The sequence below is a fragment of the Protopterus annectens genome, chromosome 3.part0, assembly GCF_019279795.1.
Source record: "Protopterus annectens isolate FY-2018-M chromosome 3.part0, PAN1.0, whole genome shotgun sequence".
NCBI classification, from domain to species: Eukaryota; Metazoa; Chordata; order Ceratodontiformes; family Protopteridae; genus Protopterus; species Protopterus annectens.
Genome location: NC_056731.1, coordinates 1,549,223,916 through 1,549,245,920, shown reverse-complemented (window position 1 = coordinate 1,549,245,920; position 22,005 = coordinate 1,549,223,916). Strand labels below are relative to the sequence as shown.

The window sequence follows — 22,005 nt, the reverse complement described above, 5'->3', positions numbered from 1 at the left end:
TTTTCAGTATTCATGGGAGGCAGTTTGCCTATTTCACCATTTGGATATCTTTATGAAATGGATTAAATTTAAATCATTTAAATTGTTGTTTGCACTGGATTTTTGATATTGACTATGTCTGTATGTATATAATGAGTATAAATCCTATAGTCAAAGAACCACAATATAGAATCTAAATTAATTGATCTGAAAAGATTGAAAGTCATCAAAACAGAGACAAAAATTAACAAAAAAAATTCTTACAGTGGCTCAAGAAATCACAAAGACTGAGGAAAACAATCACAGTGGCCTCAGGAGCAACAAGGAGGTTCAGTTTAAAAACAAAAGAAAAGTAACAATAAAACATGCAAAATTACACACAAAGGGCAACAATATTTGTACCTGAAAGGGGGAAGAGGGACTGATGCCTTTTAAAATTCTCCCTGTGAAATGCCGGCACTTGAAATGCCAAGTGCCAGTAAGCCAATAAAAAAAAGACCCAAATTATAGGAAAGGAGAGAATCTTGAGCATTGCTCTTCTCCTTTTTAGAACAGTGGGTCCCAACATTTCAAATGGTTACCCTCAAAGAAAAACATGAAGTTAAGATGCTTTTTGAATCCTAGTTGGATGAAAAAGAAATTTCAAAATGAAATGTGAATATGGCCAGACTCAGTTAATTATAAGAAAATTGCAATAACATCAAAAAAATATATAATAGTCTAGGAATATTAAACAAACTATAAATGCACACAGTTGCTTCTTTTGCCTTATTTAGAAGGCTTCTTCAGAGTGCCTGAAGAAATCTTGAGTATAATACAAATATACTAACTGTGTGTATTTTCAATGTCATAAATTGAAAGGTCTTGGGCTACTATTATATTTGTTTTTCAAATTTATTTAATTGAAAAATAAAGTACAAAAGGGTAAGAAGATGCCCCATTTCCCAGTGGGGCTATGTTAGATACTTCCACTGATTGTTACAGGCAGATGCACTAGAGATCTCCACAAAATGTACAAAGTGGGATATGCTATTATACTTCTCTGGAAGGGTATGCTGAGGTGTCTGATCCTTAAGTCTCCATCAGATCTATGGAACCATTGGCTTGAAAGAGCATTTATGATACTAGGGAAAACTGGCCGAACTATTAAATTGGTAGAGGATGGAGTGGTGATGATTCATCCTGGACTATGACTAGGAGCTAGGTGAGGTAGGTTAGTCATAAGTGTCTGGTAAGATGGAATGGTATCACTAACCAGTTTGAGCAAGGGGATGCATAGTTTACTGATGAACAAAATCATATTGTTAGAAATAAAGTACTATCATAATGAGAGCTTTGAAATAAATATCATAAAGATCAAGAGTGCTAATTTTAATGACTTATGAATGTTAGTATGTATGTATTTTTTACCAGGCTAGTGAACTGATCCAACGTGGATCCATTTCCGTCACAGTAAAGGAGTTACAGCAAAAAAAACAAAAAACAAAAAAATATATATATATATATATATATATATATATATATATATATATATATATATATATATATATATATATCGGTCATACAGAGAATAGCTTTCCAAAATGAGTGTAAAGACTTAGGTAGAACTATGAATACAATAATATAACTTAATAATTATAAATAACTTTACAAAGTACAAGAGTATCTAATGGTGTGACACTAACTTTAGTGCAAGGAACCATCTATAAATACTGGCATTGTAAGACTATTACTATAAAGGAATTATGTTTTATATGTTTATGTTATAAGTTGGTGGTTAAATCAAATAGAAGAGATTCTTTTTCCCCCAGAAAGCTTTGTGGCTTTTAGCTTTTCTCGGAGACTGTAATTGCACTTTATTGGAAGAAGTATATATACATGCATACATGTGCATATGTATGCATGCATGCATGTATCTATGTATAGTAAGCTACCAGGTTTTAGATGAAATAAATGCAAAAGTATGTTTACTGTACTAAATGCTTAACAGATATACAGATCAAATGATGGGCAGAACAAGGAAAATGCATGTGAATCTATATCCAGTGTCATATGAAATACAACTGTCATCACAAGTTCTGCTGCTTTATAAAAATGAGGTTAATTAATTATAATAACAAGTAGGGATGCCATGGGCCCATTCTAGAAGAGATGGTGAAATTGTAACATTTTCTTAACTTCAGATATCACAGGTTTGAAACAAGATCACCTTTAGATGAGATTTCATTTATTTATTTAGATTTTGCTCTCTGGGTTAACCCTTCTATGCAACGCCCAGACGGGATCAGGGATAAAGGAATAAAAAACAGCAAGGTACAGCTAAGTTAACAAATAGACATATACTGTCTTAAAATATTTTAGGAATACACTTGTCATAATGTGTAATTTCTATATATAAAGTAGAATAGAAGAAGGAACCATATTATAAAGAAATATAGAAACAGTAACTGTACTATAAGGCAGACTATTCAAAAGTATGAGATTTGTAGTGGTAGTGGTTATACAAGTTTATGTTTTTGAAGAAACAGAATGAAAGCCACAAAAGGTCAGCTACTGGTGGCTGAAGATTGAACGCTTGAGCTAAAGGGTTCAGGCTGTCGACGAGTGGAGTTCCTCCATATGATATCATTGTTGGTGAGTTTTGGTGGAAATGATTCCCTTTTTTTGGGGAATTTCCCCCTCCTTTGAGTTGTTGAGACCGTGGAGTCGTTATATATATATATATATATATATATATATATATATATATATATATATATATATATATATATATATATATATATATATATATATATATATATATATTATATATATATATATATGTTTGAGGATGTGGGGGTGCAGGGGGGCTTGTCCCCTACAAAAAAAAAAACAAAAAGTGTTTTTTGGCAGTTTTATTTTGGCAAAATGCAGTTTGGGGATTCTGATCCTTGGTGCATTTGCTTTCGTTCCGTCATAGTGGAAGCATGCTTCACATTTAGCTAGAAGAATCCATGATAGAACCGGGTGGAAGGTTGATGGGAATATGGTATAGGTGAAGAGGGATAGAAAAGGGGAGATTTGTTAAAGAAGTAAGGTTGATATGGCTAAAGTGAAATGCAGGATGGTATAACAAGAAGGAAAGTAATAAAAAGGCAAAAACAAGCATGTGTTAGGAATGATTAACAATGAGTACTAAAAATATATGTATTAATGACAGAGTACTATCAATGAATAAAGCAGACTAACATGAAAACTAGTGGGGACAGTATTGAATGTTGTATTTGTAGCACTAATAATATAGAATTCTACCTACTGTAATGCAGGTTATAAATATACACCTGTTGTCCTGACTACAAGTTGCTGTACAATTATTTGCAACTCTTTTTTAACTTACTAAAATAAAAAATGCATATAAACACTAACATACATGCTGTAACATATAGCAAGCTCTAGCATATGAGTCAGAACATAGACTAAGCACATTTCCAACCATTTGTACTAGTTTAGTACTTTTCAAACAATGACACCATTTTATTTTATTAAACACATGCATTCCTCTACATTGTAGTTTCAGTTTTATTTCATAAATGTTTGCAAAAAGGAGAAGCAGGATTATTGTGTACTTCCCTTACTTCCTGATTCAGTTGTTTATATGCAATTCATTTTATTTATTTTCTCCTTATATTCTGACTTAATTTCTACTGGTAGAAACAAAACTATATATTATTGTCCATCTTCAATGTGAAGTCCAATGCAATACTCTGCAAATTACAAATGCAACATCTTAGTTCTCATTGTGATTTATAATATGACTGTAATACTACATGTAAAGGTCTTTTGGCATAAAATGAATCCTCTTGAGTTTTACATTATTACATACAAGCATTTTCAAACTTGCCTATGTCTGATTCCTATTTTAAAAGGGAAGGGTGCTTGTGTAATCCCAAATGATGGTGTGAGGTCTGGTTTTGTGTGCTTTTCAGGCCAGAAGAACTCGTAATGCTTCAAAAGAGATGTGAAGAAGAAGAAAATTTCCATATGAGCAAGAATCTCACCAATGCATACTCGAGATCCTAGAAAACAAAAGGATATTTGTATATCAGTCCACAAGTTGTAAAGGATAACTACAACACTATAAGTGCTACTTAATTTATATCTATGTAAAGTTGTATATACATGTAGAGTAATGTGTATGTCTGGGCCTGCCTCTAGGTATACTTTAATATAATATACTCCATCCATACTCCATACGTATATGTACAGTGCTTTTATGTACACATAGCTGTGAATTTGTCATCTTTTTTATTCATTTCTGTGACTACCTGCAGTTATAGCTGTATACATCTCCGTACTTGTGCTTTATCTGAAGTTATCTATGTTTGTCTAGATTCATTGTGTGTATATAGCTGTTTATACCTGTATCCACAGTATACAGAAATTTATGTTTGTATATGTCATTGTGTAGATTATGCATATATCCTATACATAAGCATTTTTAAGTACCTGTAACTGTATCCACATGTCACTTTGCATTGAACCGTGCAATTAAATATGCATTAATGCTTTTAAATGCCTCAGTAAATATTTTTATATGCCTGCAACTAAAGCTGTAACTTGTGGCAAAACGTCTGTATTTATGAATATCTTGACTCCCCAGCTATAACTTTCCTATGCTTCTTGCCTTCTTTTGCATCTGGCTTTTGCTGCTTTTTTATTTTACCATGTGCTTCTCATGTTCCTGTCATCTACTTTTCCTTTCTCCTATATTCCTCATTAATTTCAGGTCTTATATGTGGCATTAACCTAATACAGATCACATAGGTAGCTGAACATTCCTTTATTGTCAGTAGCCCCTCACTTTCATTCCCCTTATTTTTGACCTGTACTCCTTTACTGAACCTCACACTAGTGTATAGCTGTCTGCATGGTATATGCTGTCACCTGACAGTAATTTTTCCATATGCAGTAGTCTATAAGTTGATATTTGTTGTGTGCACATATTTTCTGTGGATTACGCTGGTGTGTTTTAATCAGCCTCCTTACAGTAGCTGAGTTGTAAACAGACAGTGGGTACTTTTACTGTAATATTCATATTCTGACCTTATACTCCAGCTACCCATCCATCCATGTATCCATCAATCCATTCATCCATTGACTTGTCCAGCCCTCCATCTAGCCCCCCAACCATTAATCCACTCACTGCCCACATATCCATCCATCCTGCCAACCCAGAGATCCATCTATCCACCCATCACTCACATCCATTCATCCAGGTACACTTCCATCCAGCCATCCTTTCATCAATTCACCTACCTCCTTACTCACCTATCCATGTATCCATATACTACCCAACTATCAATTCATCCATCCATCCATCCATCCATCCATCCATCCATCCATCTATCCATCAATTCATGACAATCCGTCCGTATGTCCATCCAACCATCCATCCCATCAGTCCATCCGACCTTCCACCTAATCTGCCCTTTCATCTCTCCAAACAGCCATTTTCCATCCATCCATCCATCCATCCATCCATCCATCCATCCATCCATCATTCCAACCATCCATCCATCCATCCATCCATTTGCCAACTCAGCTATCCCTCCACCCAACACCCTTCTGTCCATCCATCCATCCATGCATCCATCCAGCTTCAAAACTCACTTTATCTAATTCAAAGTAGTCAGAGGAGCCAAAGCATATCTTGATAAGCATTTGATGAAAGGCAGAACACAAGTACTGGAGAGGGATTGTATACTCTATATATACATGTTCTCACATTTTTTTGCTATATTTCAACTCATGTCTTGCTCTTGTATGTGCATGTTTGCAGTACGGTACTTTGCCTGTTTTATCTTCATAACAATTCCCTGCAAATGTCTCTCTACTTTTTAGATACCAAAAGGTAAACAATTTATTTCTGAAGCTACATATCTTTCTATAAATAACTGTACTACTGTCTCTGTCAGCATATGGCTCTTTGCACATGATCGTAATCTAAGGTATATGCCTGCATGCATGTTTTGAAGTGTTTTGTTTTGTTTTAACTGAACTATATATGTTGTTTAGCACGTTAACCACTTAAGTGATCTGACTGAACAGCATTTTTCAACCACAACCCTATCTATTAGACAGACGCAAAATATATGCCATATATAAATCATGCCATAGTAATAACAATCAAATGTCAGCAGCCATTTCATAGGTAAATGCAAAATGATAGCATGATATAATACATATCACACAACAGCAATTAACATAACACAAAGTAAGTAGCTATTTCATAGGGCCTGATTTCAAAAGATTTGCTGTCAGAGCAGGCTGAGAGCAAATGTTTTGGAATATGGCCCCCGGTGTAAGCCTGTTTATAGATAGGTCTTACATCGAAGTATGTCACATACACTGAGAGCAACTCTTTTGGAATCTGACCCATGAATTCGCATTTGGCTATGAAGAAATATTAGAACATGTATGTCCTTCATATGCTTCAAGATAAAAAATGAGTTGCACAGTTATTTATACATAGGTTTTTAAATGTTATGTAAAGGTAATGATTTGTACCTTATGTTTTTTGTTCACCCTAATAATGCCTATTTTCACATGTACACACCTTGGTTGCTGTTCATAAAGATTGTGCCCCTGAAGCATGCTAAATGTGCCACAGAATAGTGTACCAGAACCTGTTCAGATTCATAAAAGTAGCAATGCAGAGAGGTAAGACATTACATGATTTTTTTGTTTCCAGACAACTTTTTATTGAAATAAAATTGAATTGCAAGAAAGCTCAAGTTACAAAAGTATATGCACATTAAAGATGGGATATATATATGCAAACCACCCCTCCCTACACGTACTTCATTTATAAAAATATAATTGAAGTGCCAGCTTATTTATTTATTTGCAGTTTGTTGACTGGGAAAGTCCAATGGGTCTAGGTGAACCCAGTTTCAATGGAGGCCCGGGGAGAAAAGCTCCAAAAAAAAAAAAAAAGGAATTTGCCAGATCGACAATAAAAACTCCAATATAGTACTTGCAATATTTACAATAATAGAAGCAACAGAAAATTCAAACAATAGTTAATATACATGAGGACAATAAAACTGAACAATTAATTTGGAAAAATACATACATTTTTTTTTTGAGATGGGAAGGGGTAAGAGGGGTGGATAGCGTCAGGTGGGGGTGAGAGCAGGAGCATTCCCAGAGAGAGGAGAGAAAAGAGTGGAGTAAGGTCTTAAAGGTAGAGAGATTGTGGGTAGTTCTAATGTGGGGGGAAGTGAATTCTATGATTTGGCAAGGGAGAAAAATATTAAGAGTTGCCCTGGAGAATGTATAGGTTTATAAATTTCTAGGAGATTTTGATTATTGGATCTAAGTGTTCTCTGTGGCTGATGCATTTTTAGGGTAGAGGAGAGTTAGAGGGTTTGAATATGAGCTTATATATTGTTGTAAGTTGAATGTATGTTAGGTAGTTTGGGAGTTCCAACCAGTTTAGGGAGTGGAGGAAGTTGCAGTGATGACTTGAGAATTTAGATCTGGTGGCAAACTTGGAGATTTTTTTATAGCAGGAAGATAGTTTACATTTGAGGGTTGATTGAAGGTTGGTAAGGAGAGGGGCTCCATATAGAAGAGAGGGAATGAGGTAAGTGGTGGACTGGAGCTGTTTGGATGAGGGAGTAAGGTAGTGACTGTGATGGTAAAGCATTCCAAACTTTTGGTGTTTTTTTTTAATATTAGTTTGTAGGTGTGTGTCGAATTTTAATTGATCGTCAATAAGGACTCCCAGCAGTTTTGCATAGGGAACTATTTCAACAGAGGTCTTGTTTTGGCTAAATATAGAGAAGAATGCTTTGTCGAGATTGGTGTGCCTAGAGGGGATGAATATCATAATTTTGGATTGTGATGCATTGAGAGCTAGATGGTTATCTAGCATTCAGGACTCAGTGCAAGAGAAAGCTACTTGAGTTAAATTCATGTGTTTGGGGAGAGAATTGGCAGAGAAGATGATCGTAGAGTCATCTGCATATTGGAGAAGTTTAGCATTAGGGATGTTCTGATGGAAGTCATTAATAAAAATGTTGAATAGTAAAGGGCCCAATAATGAGCCTTGTGGAACACCTGTTGAAGTGTGGAGGAAGGAGGAAGTGCAGTTGCTCCACTTTACTGCTTGTTCCCTGTCTGAGAGGTAGCTGGTGAATGAGTTGATGGAAGAAGAGGAGAGGCTGAGATGAGAGAGCTTGGACAGTAGGAGATTGTGGGAGACTGTATCAAAGGCCTTGGATAAGTCAAGAAGAAGAGTAGATATATTGTCAGAATCATGAGCAGAGTTAATGATTTTGAGAAAGGAGAGCAGGGCAGTAGTGGTGCTGTGTCCAGTTCTAAACCCATGTTGTGTGGGGGTAAATAGATGATTGTTTAACAGGTAAGGTAAGAGCTGTAGGTGGATACATTTTTCAAGGATTTTAGAGATAGGGGACAGGACAGCTATTGGACAAAAATTGGAGATTATTAAGTTGCTACACCCTTTGTGAAGGGGAATGATGAAGGCTTTTTTCCAAAGGAGGGATACATAACACTCTTGATCAGAGTGATTTATTAGGATGCAGACTGGTAGAGCTATGCCATCAGCAGCTAACTTAAGAAAGTTAGATGGGATATTGTCAGGTGCATTAGAGCAAGGTTTTAATTTTAGTAGGAGCTTTTTTATGGTATGTGTTGGAACTGGCTTGAGAGTGAAAGGAGGGAAGTGAGCATTGTTGGAGGTTGAAGGGACTGGATTGGGTGTATTGGGTGAGGTATTATTAGGGAAAGATGAGGTAAGTTTGGCTATGGAATAAATGAAAAAGGAATTGAGTTCAGTAGCTAGGACATGGTCAGGAGAGTTGGGGTCAGGGCAGGGGTTCACTTTTTTGCCAGGACAGAAGATTGAGGAGATACTATTCCAGAATTTTTTGGGGTTGGTTTTGTGGTTGTTTTGAAGTTTAAAATAGTAGGATTTTCAGTCGGTAGCTATTTGTTTTTTTACCCAATTTTGAAGTTGCTTGTATTCAGTCAGGAAGTTGGGTGTTTTGAAATTTTGATAGTATTTCCATGTTTTCTCAGAGATGCATAAGGGTTTTAGTCTCTTTGGTTAGCCAGGAGACAGTATTGGATTTGATTCTTTTAGTTCTGGAGGGGCAAAGCAATTAAGTAGATTAGTGAATACTGTGTTGAAGTGAAAGATGGCGGCATCCAGAGGAAGGGTCTTTAGAGAGTTCCAGTTAGTCTGTTTTAAGGAGTTGGAGAAGGATAGAGGGTTGAAGTTTTTCAAGGTGCAGGTTGTGATATATTTGTGTTGTAGATGGAGGGGAGAAGAGGAACGGTATGAGAAAGTAGGAATATGATCGCTTAGGGAGTCAGGGAGGGTTCCACTGTCAGAAATCAAGTTTGGGTGGGAAACAATTATCCAATTCAGTATACTATCTGTGGTCCTATCTTTGTTTAGCCTAGTAGGGTTGCTGATTAACTGTGTGAAATTATAAAGGTTGATACTCTGAGAAGGTGTAGGTGAGTGTATGGAAGACTGGTTAATATTAACATCACCTAGGATAATAGTTTTGTTATTTATGTTGGTGGTGAACCATGAGAGAATATCCTCCAGAATAGGGATATTGTTACCTGGAGGTATGTAAAGGGTGACAATGCATACATGTTTATTGTTATTAACTTTTACGAGGGCCACGGATAGCTCAGCAGTAGCAAATTGGGGTGTGGGTTTAGTATAGGGTGTCACTGTTAAGGAGGAAGAGAAAAGCAAGGCTACTCCACCACCTTTCTTTTTGGATCTATCATTTCTTATGAGTCTACAGTTGGTTGAGGTTATTTCAGTGTCTTTTATATGTGGCTTTAGCCACATTTCTGAGATAGAGAGAATATCTGGATTGTTATGAGAGATCCATGCATGGAAATCCGGTATTTTATTGCATAGGCTCAGGGCATTCATTGTAGCAAAGAGTAGAGATTTATGGGTAGGAGGTGTATGAGTCTAGTTTGGGGTGGAGGGGGGATTGTGTGAGGGACCAGGGTTAGGGTATATGTCAACAGAAAGGAGGAGAGAGAGATAAGGTGAGAAATTAGGTAGGATAGGTGTTTATATTCTTTGGGGATGTAAGTTGGGGTAGCAGAGCTTATAATGCCTGGGCTAGTAGGTATATGAGGTGGATTATAGTTAACTGGGAAGAGTTTTCTGATGAAGAGGAGAGAAGTATTGAGGAAGTAGAGGTGGGGATTTATATAGACTGTGGAGGGTAATTCTTTATTAAAGTATATGGACGTTATATGAAGAGGGGGAGAATCAGAGAACTGAGAGAGGGTAGTGAGTTGGAGTAGGTAGAAGAGAATGAGGGATTGGAGTATAGAGAGTAGAAGGTGTGGGGGGTTTATTTTCATGATTGGAATTAGATTATAAGAAGTGAGGGTGATGTTTGCGAGAGTATGTAAGGGGAAGGGTGGGTGAAAGAAGGGAAGAATAATATAGGATAGGGTATAAAGTTACAGAGTGTAGTGTTATTGAGGGATGGGGTGAATGCAGTTTGGGGAGTAGGAGGAACTACATAGAAAATGTGGAGGCAGAAAGGTAATGAGTGGGTGGGTGGGTAGAGCCAAGAAAGGAAAGAGGGAAGAGCTCTGAGAAGCAATCAGTCACAGAGTCTCTGGGAAACATATTTCTGGTTAAACTTGTTCCATTGGGTTAACCAATGGAAATCCAGTTGTGTACTATTTGATGGTCATTTTAGTGTGGGAATGGTTAGAGAGGTATAAGTGTAGATGTGCTGGGGTGGGTGATATATCGGGGCAGAGTAGGGGAGCAAAATGAGCCCACAGGGCAAACAGAGCAGGTAGATCCAAGAAAAGAAAGAGGGAAGAGCTCCGAAAAGCAATCAGTCACAGAGTCTCTGGGAAACATATATTGCTGATTGGCCTGCCAGAGGTAAGCTCAAACAGAAAATGTAAACTACTATTTCTGGTTAGGGGGTTAAACCAAATAGCTTGTTCCATTGGGTTAACCAATGGAAATCCAGTTGTGTACTATCTGATGGCACTAACCCTGGCAGATTAGCAATTAAAAAAAGCAAAGAAAAACTTCACTGCATGGTAGGAAAAACCCTATCAACAATGGCTTCTACTGTGATGCAGGCAAACCTACTAACTTACCTAAACTTGTTCCACTCTGTTCCAGTGATACAGATGAGCTTACACCAATTACCATAACATAGTAATGACCCCAGTCTGCTGTCATGTCTAGGGAGTGAAAGATTTTTATTACTCATTCCCATAAAAGGGGGATCATAGAGCAGCAGTGGACACCAGATCAGTAAGTTAGATTACACCTTACTACATTACTGCATGAAGAGGTATAGTAATGTATAACATACATTATTAAATACAAAACTGTGCTGTCTGTCACTACTATGCTATGTAACACTATTTTGTTGCACAGCATTTTCACACATATCAAGCACAAAATGTCTACTACACTATAGTTTGCTAGATTTGTGTTGCACAGCATTTTCACACATCTCAAGCACAAAAATGTCTACTACACTATAGTTTGCTAAATTTGTCTGTGTGGTATTATATGCTTGTCTATGTGAATACCTAGGACCATATTTTGCTTTCAGAAACACAAACAATCCATATGCATCTATTTACAGTATTTACAGTAAAATCTTAGCTGCATTTATAACATCTTTTGTGTTTCTTGGAGTGTCTGACATGCTTTTATAGATAAGTTATTTATCTATATTCTGATTTACTTAGATATGGTTTAACAGTATACACCATATTTAACTGGATAATGCTTCTGTATCTGCAACTGAATCTGACTATAGCTTCTCCTATACATACCGATATATGTATGGCTATACATGTCTCTGACAATGTGTTTGCAGTTTAAGTCAAACATGTCTTTCTGTTTGTATATATTCATTGAATGAGACTTATTTGCAGCTGTACAATCCTTCTTACATTTTTACAATTTACTGTAGCTATATCTGTGTTTTAGCCCAGTGTCTTGTGTTTGCATTTGTAGCTATACCAAACACAATATATGCCCATTTGTATACACCTATATTCATGGCTCTATCACAATGAATGTCTTTGCATGTATTTTTGTGTTTGTAATTGCATTTGTATCTCCATCTTCTTCATCAGTGGCAATATGCATCTGTATCTCTAACTACAGCTATATACAACTTTGATTGTGTGTGTGTGTGTGTGTGTGTGTGTGTGTGTGTATTTGTGTGTGTGTATGTGTGCATGTTTATATCATAGTATCTACAACTATATCTTTATACATGCGCACACCCACACACACACACACACACACACACACACACATATATATATATATATATATATATATATATATATATATATATATATATATACATATATAGACAGTTTTCAGCTATGTCTTGATCTACCAAATGTTAAATATTTCAAAACAGTGCATTTTCAAAAGTGGTGCTTGTCAAAAGGTGCTGGCATAGCTTGTTAGAAATACATGTATTTCAAGGATCAGTAGATGTTAGGATGTTACCTGAGTGAAAGCATGGTACAGCAGGGATAGGAAATATGCCCTTCCCACTGTTGTGCAATTTTTGAGTTAGTATATATAAGTAGCAGAGGGTAGGTTGGTGCTTGAGGGGTGTTACGGCAGTGGGGGATTGTCCCCAACATAAAAACACTGATTTTTGAGTTATTTTGTTTTTGGTAAGTGTGGTTTGTGAATTTGTGTGACTGTGTGTGTGTGTGTGTGTGTGTGTGTGTGTGTGTGTGTGTGTGTGTGTGTGTGTGTGTGTGTGTGTGTGTGTGTGTGTGTGTGTGTGTGTGTGTGTGTGTGTGTGTGTGTGTGTGTGTGTGTGTGAGTGTGCATGTGTGGGCACCTGTTTTTGGTGTCTGGTTGAATGTGCTGTGTATTGGGCATGCATGGTAGTGTACAAGTGGTTGAATGTTAGATGAGTTATGTTCAATCACTTGAACTATTGTCATTCTCAGAGCAAATTTATCAACAAATGCACACATACACACACACACACACACACACACACACACACACACACACACACACACACACACACACACACACACATTTTAATGTTTTAGTGTATAATAGCGTCTGAAACCCTAACAAGGTCATAACTGTCCCATTTTCATCTTCCTAGTTAAATATACACTTTCACCAAAATAAATATCTAACAATGTTTTTAAACTCATCCAAGTTATTACTGTTCTGCAACCACAAAGGTAAGCTATTCCATCTTTTTGCCTCCCTATTTTGAAAGTATTTTACTTTTTCTTTGATGAGTTGCACTTATCCACAGCAAAATTACAATTATTGTTCCTATAGTCTTCGTCATTCTTTGCCATAGTCATTCCTAACATATTGTGTAATACTTCTTTCTGGAAAATTTATAACCCCAAATAAAGTCACTTCTTTTAAATCTATGTTTTATAGATTAAAGCTCAACTATAGCAAATATTTTCTGACTGGGGACTTCTTTCCATGGATACATCCTGTGTGTGTAATATTTTCTGCTCTTTCCAACTTAGTCTCTTCTGCTTTTAACCCACCTACTTTGTTGCCATATTCTATTATTGGAAGAACCATGGTTTTAAAAAGGAGTAATACAACTTTCTTGTTCCTTGATGATATGTAAATAAATACACTTCTTATCAATGCATATATCTTTTTTGTTTTTTGACAGCTAGGTGCTACTGTAATTAACATTGGTATTTAATCATTTTCACCATAATCCCTGTTTTAGAATCATTAACACACTTATGGGTCCCAACTGACTTGGATATTGGCATTGATGGCATAAAGATATTAAATAAGGCAGGATCCTTAGTGATGCACAACATATTATAGAGTGTACACATCCCTGATCCCCACACATGACTGTCTCACCTGCAGAAATTTGCCATCAAAACAATTATACAATAATTTATATCTCACTTAAAGTTAAGATTGAAATGAGCTACAAGTGAGTTTTATTAACAAAGTAACCAGGCTCTCTGTACAATCCAGTTGTATTTATCAATTGCTTCTATAATAATTTCCTAATTAATTACTAGATACTTTTCTGTACACAGAATATGATTATTGTACTATGTTACAAATAATCCTTTACATATACTTTAGTAATATTAAGCAACACCTCATGATTTCATGTGTATCATAAACTGTTTATAATGTACTGTCATCATCATCTTCTTTCGGCTGTTCCCGTTAGGGGTCGCCACAACGGATCACCTGTTTCCATTTCTTTCTGTCCTCTGCAACTTGCTCGGCCACACCAACCACCTGCATGTCCTCTCTCACCACATCCATAAACCTTATCTTAGGCCTTCCTCTTTTCCTGTTACCTGGTAGCTTCATCCTTAGCATCTTTTTCCCAATATACTCAGCATCCCTCCTCAGCACATGTCCAAACCAACGTAATCTTGCCTCTCTGGCTTTGTCTCCAAACCTTCCAACCTGGGCTGACCCTCTAATATACGTATTCCTAATCCTGTCCACCCTCGTCACACCCAGTGCAAATCTTAACAATGTACTGTAATTACAGATATTTATGTATTGGATTATTTATATTTCCTCTGACTATAAAACTTTTTGTTATTGTCAGCTCTATATTATGCTAGACTGCTCTCGTACGTGGCTTTTTACTTTTATCATTTCCCTTTTATATCTTCTCTGTACCACATTATATAGCTTACTATTCTTTTCAGATGAAAAGAGTTTCAAAAACTTCCAATATTTCTTTTTTATTTAGTTTTTAAGCTTTCCATTTCACCTGATTTAATATTACTTTCTGTCCTAGCTCCTACTAATGAAACTTGTTAAGCAATAAGATTGTCCATTTTATCCATGAATGTACAACAGAACTTTCTTTCATTTCATACTTTCAGTTCCACATCTCTAGCTCTCTTTTTATTTCATTATAATTCCCCTGGTAAAACTGTCTAACTGGTATTGTGTGCGTTTGTATAGAGGGTTTTCTCCTTATCTGTTACCCAGGTTATAACCAAATGGTCAGAGATTCCATTTGGGTCACTTAGTGCTAAATTTATGATACTAAAATAATTTCTTGCTAGTACAATACACACACACATATATATATATATATATATATATATATATGGATCTAGGACTATTGAACGAAAGTTCAATAGTCCAAATCCACAATCACCGAACACACTTTAACAAAAGTGCTTTCACTGAAAAAGCGCTTTCGTTAAAGTGTGTTTAAAAAAAAAATAAAACATTACTTTTATGTTTTTGCAGGGGGGCAAGCCCCCTTGCACCCCCTACTTGGGGAGCTGTGCCCCCACACCCCCCTACTTAAATATTCTCACTCCGAGGTCACACTACAGTGGGGAAAAGGGAAGTTTCCCTTATCCCCACTGTAGTGCGATCTCCGCAACAGGCATACTTAGGCGAAAGTGCCTTTCGGTGAAAAGCATATAGATATATATATATATATATATATATATATATATATATATATATATATATATATATATATATATATATATCTATATATATTCATAGAGCGAGAGAGAGATAGATGGTTACAGAACAAACTGAATGTCATTTTTTTCATTCACAGATGGTCTAGTGCAGGATGTGTGAATTGAAGGAGGATCACATTTATTTTATCATATCTGGGTAAGTGAGAGTGGGTAGGAATGTCAAAACTCTTATTTACAATGAAAGTTTTGGCACTGGGCTGAGTGTGTGTGTGTGTGTGTGTGTGTGTGTGTGTGTGTGTGTGTGTGTGTGTGTGCCTTGTTTAGCAGTATTGACAGGGAAAGAGTGCTTACATACCCTGTACAGACAGAAGTAGGCCAGAGTACATGCAGCTAAACTTTTACTGGAATACCATCTACTCTTGGAGACTTACCCACAGATTGGTTATATATATATATATATATATATATATATATATATATATATATATATATATATCACCATTTTTATCTGCTCACTCCTGTGTTAAATGTTAATTGTTCAGCCTCATTTTCCTCTAACCTTGGCATACTTAAGTCTTTTATAAATATTTCCATTTGTGCTTTTTCTGGATTTCCCCATTTCTCTGCTTTATAAAACATTTCGTATCTCTATAGGATCTATAGTTATTTTTCTTGTTATAGACTTCCTAGGTTTGGCAGAAACATTTTCTGCTTTCTGTTACCCAAGTTGTTGTGCTAAAAGTTTTTATGTTCTGGAGTTATTGTTAAAAACAGTTGCCTAACAGCAATCCTTCTAAACTCCTGCATTTACCCAGATATTTGCTTATGTTCTATTTAGCACTCTGCAGTTGTACCTCTTCTTTTTTTCTGTGATAGTCACCTTATTCTGAAATACTTTAACTTTTTGTCATACATTCTAAATAATTCTTGTTATTTCTTAGCCATATCGCTTTTTCTTTTTTGTTTTATTTATACCGTTTTTAGAAATTCACTTTTATTTCACACCACCCACTACCTATAACTTCTAGAGTACTTTCTATATTTCATAATAACTTCTGAATAATTCCACTACCCATTTGTTAAATTCCTCTCTTTTAACAGGTAGGTTGGGAAACACCAGTGTCTCATTTTTTGCTTCATTACCCTGCATTTTCAGCTTAGTTATTATTAGGGCAAGATCTGAAATAATTATTGGATGTAAGTCAAAGCTCTCAATTAAATGCACATGTTCCAGTGAAATATAATTTCTGCCCAGTCTAGCCAGTTATTTATTTATTTTTTAAATATCTTTATTAAATTATCTCTTAAGACATAGGCAAACATGCATTAATAAAAAAGAAAACAAGCCATTTTAAGATTTTTCCATTTAAATACAATATATGTCAAGCATATTTTCTTTGCTACTATCATCAGCCCAACATTATAAATAATTACTGAATTCCCTTAAACCTTACTCCTCCTGAACATTATCATGTATTGTTCTCACAATTTCCAGTTACATCATTGTAGGTTGGTCATTCCCTTTTGTTAAAGTTCATCTTCCAGTTCTTTTACCAGTTTTATAATATTTCATACCTCACACACAGTTGGCGTAGACTCTGATTTCCATTTTTCTAGTAATTACTTTTTTAGTAGCCAGCAGATTTAAACTTAATAAGGCCTTATTATGTCTTGGGAATTCACATCCTGAATCCCAGTTCAAAAGACTCATTTATTTACTTACAGCCATTAGCTTACCCAATATTTCTGCTAGAGTATTCTGTAGTGATTGTTTTGAAATCTGCCAACTCATAACACTCCCAAAATATATGTTCCCAGATACCTATTTCTTCCCCATCATACCTCCAACATTTGTATCTACCTGATGAAAAATTCTTTAAACTCTGGTTGGGGTATAAAAGTACCAATGCAAACACTTCCAAACAAAGATCATAAACCTTCTGGATGGGTTGCATACATGGGAGCCATACCTATGTCTTCCCATTGTTTTCTTGTAAATAGCTTTTCCAGTTTCTCTTCCCAGTCTTTTCTAACCCCCTCTGATTGATTCTTATAGTTATCATACGATATGTTATATGTTCAACTAATTATTTCTTTTTTTAACAGCTGCTTCTGTTCTAGATTCAACAAAAAGCTCTACCAGAGCAGGTCTTTCACTTAGAATTTCCCATTCCCTTTCTCTTTGTTTGTACTCAGACATCAAGGCCTGGTAGAGAAGGCAGTCTCTAGCCTGCAATCCAAATGTCTTCTTGGCCTCATTCTACTCTATTACCCTTCATGCCTGAGTTATTTCCTCCAAATATTTTGGTTCCTTTGCCAGGTTTCTCCAGTAAATTCCAGCTCCCCTCTTGCCTATTTTCTGTACCCTACTTGCATTCATTACTATTGGTAAAATCTCCGTTCTCCATTCTTGTATTGGCTAAGTTCTTGGAATGCGTTGTGCTAGTTTATGAATATAATATTCTGTATGATTGTGATTATTCTCCTTAAGGATAAGCATTCAAAATCCCCACTCTTTCTCTATTTCTTGAACTTCCCCCTTGCGTCAAAATCAACCCTTTCTACTTTGAATTATAACCTTCTGCTTGTGTTATGTATATAACCATTAACAATGTAGCTGTAAAATATCCCTTCAAATCAGGTAAACCTAAGCCACAGTGTTCTTTTGGTAGGATCAACTTATTCCACTTAACTATAGCCCTCTTTCCCTCCCAGACAAAATCCTTCATTTTTTATTAATTACTGTCCACAACTTCTCCTTGGGTTAATAGAAGTAAGCTTGCCCTACATACAAGACTAAAGGGAATAAAAACATTTTCACTGCTTGCATCTTACAATTCATATCCTTAAATAAGAGTTTCCAGTTTCTCAGTTTTTGTATTATCTTTTGCTTAGTCTCTTCCCACATACCCTTAGCTGCCATAACAGAAGCCTTTTTAATCCATACTCCTAAATACTTAATTTTATGATGTCCTCATAACTAATGGTATGCTGAACCAATTTATGCGTGGGTAAATAATTTATGGCTATAGCCTTTGTTTTATCTTTATTAATTTTATATCCCAAAAAGACTTGAAATTGTCTCCAAATGTTTCACAACACTGAGATGTCCTTTTATGGATTTATCTGGTACAAAATTATATCAGCTGCAAATAAAAACAATGTTTCTTGATTACTATACTAATTATTTGCCAGTGGTTCTAAATATAAAGCAAATAACAAACAGGAATGAGGACAACCCTCTTGATTTCTCTGTTCAAGTACTTCTTAACTGAGTGGACACCCCCCTTTTAATTCTTGCCACCCATCTTTTATTTTTCCTTCTAATTAACCTTATTACTCTATCAGGAAATGCAAATGCTTCCAATTCCCTTCTCATAAAATCCCAGCTTACTCTGTCAAATGCTTTTTTCTGCAGCAAGACGCATCAATAACACAGGTATTTTCTTACATTCTGCTTCCCTCTGGATCATCATTGTTCTGTTAATGTTGTCAGATGTTCCTCCCCTCCACAAAACCACACTGTGTCTATTAGTAACACCTTTGCCATTCTGTTAGCTAATATAGAAATAACCACTTTATAACTGTGGTTTAAAATTGAAATGGGTCCATATGAAGCTGCGTTTAATGGGTCTTTGCCATCTTTAGGTAACACCACAGCTTTCTCCCAATATGCTCGTTTCCCCTCCTTTTAAAATACTGTTAAACAAAATCTTCCAAATGTTAATCACCTTCTTCCCTCCTAATTTCCAAGCTTTCACAGGAATACCATATGTTCCTGGATACTTTCCTGAAGACTGATTATACATCACTGTTGTTATTTCATCACTTTCCATCTTAGCTGTTAGTTGGTGAGCCTCATCTACCTCTAACCTTGACATAATTAAGTCTTCCATAAATATTTCCATTTGTGCTCTTTTTGATTTCCACTTTTCTCTGCTTTATACAAATTTTCATAACATTTCTGGAATATCACCAAAACCTTTACAGGATTTCTGGTTATTTTTCTTGTTGTAGGTTCCTTAAGTCTGGCGATGACATTTTCAGTGTTCTGTTGCCTGTGTCATTCTGCTAAAGTTTTTGTGCTCTGGAGTTGTTATTAAAAATAGTTGCTTAACTGCAATCTTTTTAAACTCATGCATATTATCCAGCTCCTCACTTATTTTCTCTTTAGCACTCTGCACTTGCTCCTCCCCTTATTCTGTAATACTTTAAACTTTGTCAGTCCCTTTAAGTAATTTATATTACTACTTAACCATATGTCTCTCTCTTTTATTTTGACCCCATTTTTAAACTCCATTTTCATTTTATCCCTGTCACTAGCTATAACTTCAAAAGATATTTCTATTTTCACTAATAACTCTTAAATAATTTTCATTACCCATTCCTTAAAGTCCTTTCTTTTTAACAGATAGTTGTGGGAGCGTCAGTGTCTTATTTTTACTTCATTATCCTTTATTTTGTGTATAATCATAAACAGTTATTAGATGCATGTTGAAGTTTTCAATTAAATGCACATTCTCCTGTGAAATATAATTTCTATCCACTCTAGGCCAGTTATTGTGCCTTGGGGAATAATATGTAAATTTTTTCTGAGTTTCTACTATTGAATTCACATCCACCATACTAAATATATTTTTTAAATTTCTTCAGAAATCTACCTTTTTTGTTATATATTGTCCCTTTTAGGTCCCCCTGATTTATCCTCACTATTGGAAACAAATTTCAGTCTCTTTCCCTTAAAGAATATTCCTTCCTGAAAGCTGATTATTTCTGCTAAATTTTTCTTAAGCCCCATAATAATAATAGTCATCAGTGGAATATAAATACATGCCATTGTAATCCTCCTCCCTTGCCAATAGCTCCTTACTACCACAAATATACAAATTTTGTCATTTTTCCTCATCTATTGGAGTCCCCTTATCAATTAGTATATTTACTCCCTTTTCCTTTGTCCCTGTTATTCTGCTGAATATACATTATGAAATCCTTTCTTTGTCAAATTCACATGCTCAATTACTTCCAAATATGTCTCCTGCAGCATTGCTATTTGCACTCTGCATTTCTTAATATAATTCAATATTCTATCCTTTTTATCTGTATCTGTAAGGCCATTCACATTAAAGGATAATATAGACAGCATAGCCATCATGATAAAAGGTGTTGTTTCCACCTATTATACATGATAGTTTTCTGAATGTGTATTTCCATCTTTTGTGCTACATGCATATACTAATTTTTAGCATTCTATTCTTTTGTAAGATTGTTTCTTCTCATCTCCATTTGAACCTATGTCACATTTTCAAGACTTTGTGTTTCAATGAAAACTCTCAAACAAAAAAACTAAATACAAAACATCCCCATTCCCTTTTAACTTGGAACAAACACATAAAACTATGTACATCTTCAAAACATGAAGTTTAACCCACAAGAATTGAACAATTGCCCCAAATCGACAGCTGCCCCTACAGACATTATTTAGCCTAAAATTAAGGTTACTCATACTAAAGCACATTACAACCTGTGCTCCCACATACACTGATTGCTGTCTATTCTTTTCTTATCTGTTGTCTCCTTCCAGATATGAAAAACAGTGTGTATGCTTAGTCAAGCCCAGTTATTGTACCTTGGGGAATAATATGTAAATTATCTGAGTTCGTACTACTGAAACAGTACTCTGGAACAGGCTACCCATCTATGTCAAGCAAAGTTCTTCATTAGCACTCTTCAAAAAAAATCTTGATGAGTGGATGGGAAATAAGAAATACACCATGGGGATCATTTCTGTGTCTCTGCTTGATAGTGGCACAGTAAAATAACTTTCTTGGGTGGCATAAGCCAGGGAACCTTGTTGGCTAGGCTTACATAGGCCTTTGGGCTGATAGCCTACTACCTACCTATGAATCTATGAACCTATGAATTCACATCTTCCATACCAAAGGTTTACATAAATGTCTTAAGAAATCTACATTCTTTTGTTAAATTTTCCCTTTTATATCCCATAGATACATCATCACTGTTGCAAATCAAATTCAAGTCCCCAACTATAAGTCATATTCCATGCTGAAAGTTACTTATTTCTCCCAAATTCTTCTTAAGCTCCATAGCAGCAGTTTTAGTTGGAATGTAAATGCATGTCTGCATGATCCTCTTCCCTTGCCAGTAGCCCTCTAGTAACACAAATTTATCCTTGTTATTTTCCCTCTTCTACCACTATTGAATCTCTTCTAGCAATTGATATAAATATTTATATTTTCTTTTGTCCCTGACATTCTGCTGAATATCTGTCCTGAAATCCTTTCTTTATCAAATTCACATGGTCAGTTATTTCCAAATGTGCCTCTTGTAGCATTGCTATTTACACCCTTCATTTCTTAATATAATTCAATATTATTAACTTTTGTATATACCTGAAGGACCAATCATATTCCAAGATTATATGGATAGTGTCACCATTATGCTAAATAGAATTGTAAAGCTTTTCTCAGCTGTACCCAAAGCTCAGCTGCACCTGAAGCTGACAGA

The 22,005-nt window shown here is 35.5% G+C and overlaps 1 protein-coding gene across 1 annotated transcript in view; it reads right to left on the bottom strand.

Annotated features, from left to right (window-relative positions):
* Nucleotides 1–3,468: 3,468 nt before the first annotated feature.
* Nucleotides 3,469–22,005, bottom strand: part of LOC122796845 (cytochrome P450 2F2-like) — a 313,872-nt gene continuing 295,335 nt past the window's right edge. Inside the window, exon 9 of the mRNA XM_044065588.1 lies at nt 3,469–4,034. Coding sequence (XP_043921523.1) covers nt 3,850–4,034 — 185 coding nt within the window. The 3' untranslated portion in view covers nt 3,469–3,849. The remainder of the gene's footprint in view (nt 4,035–22,005) is intronic.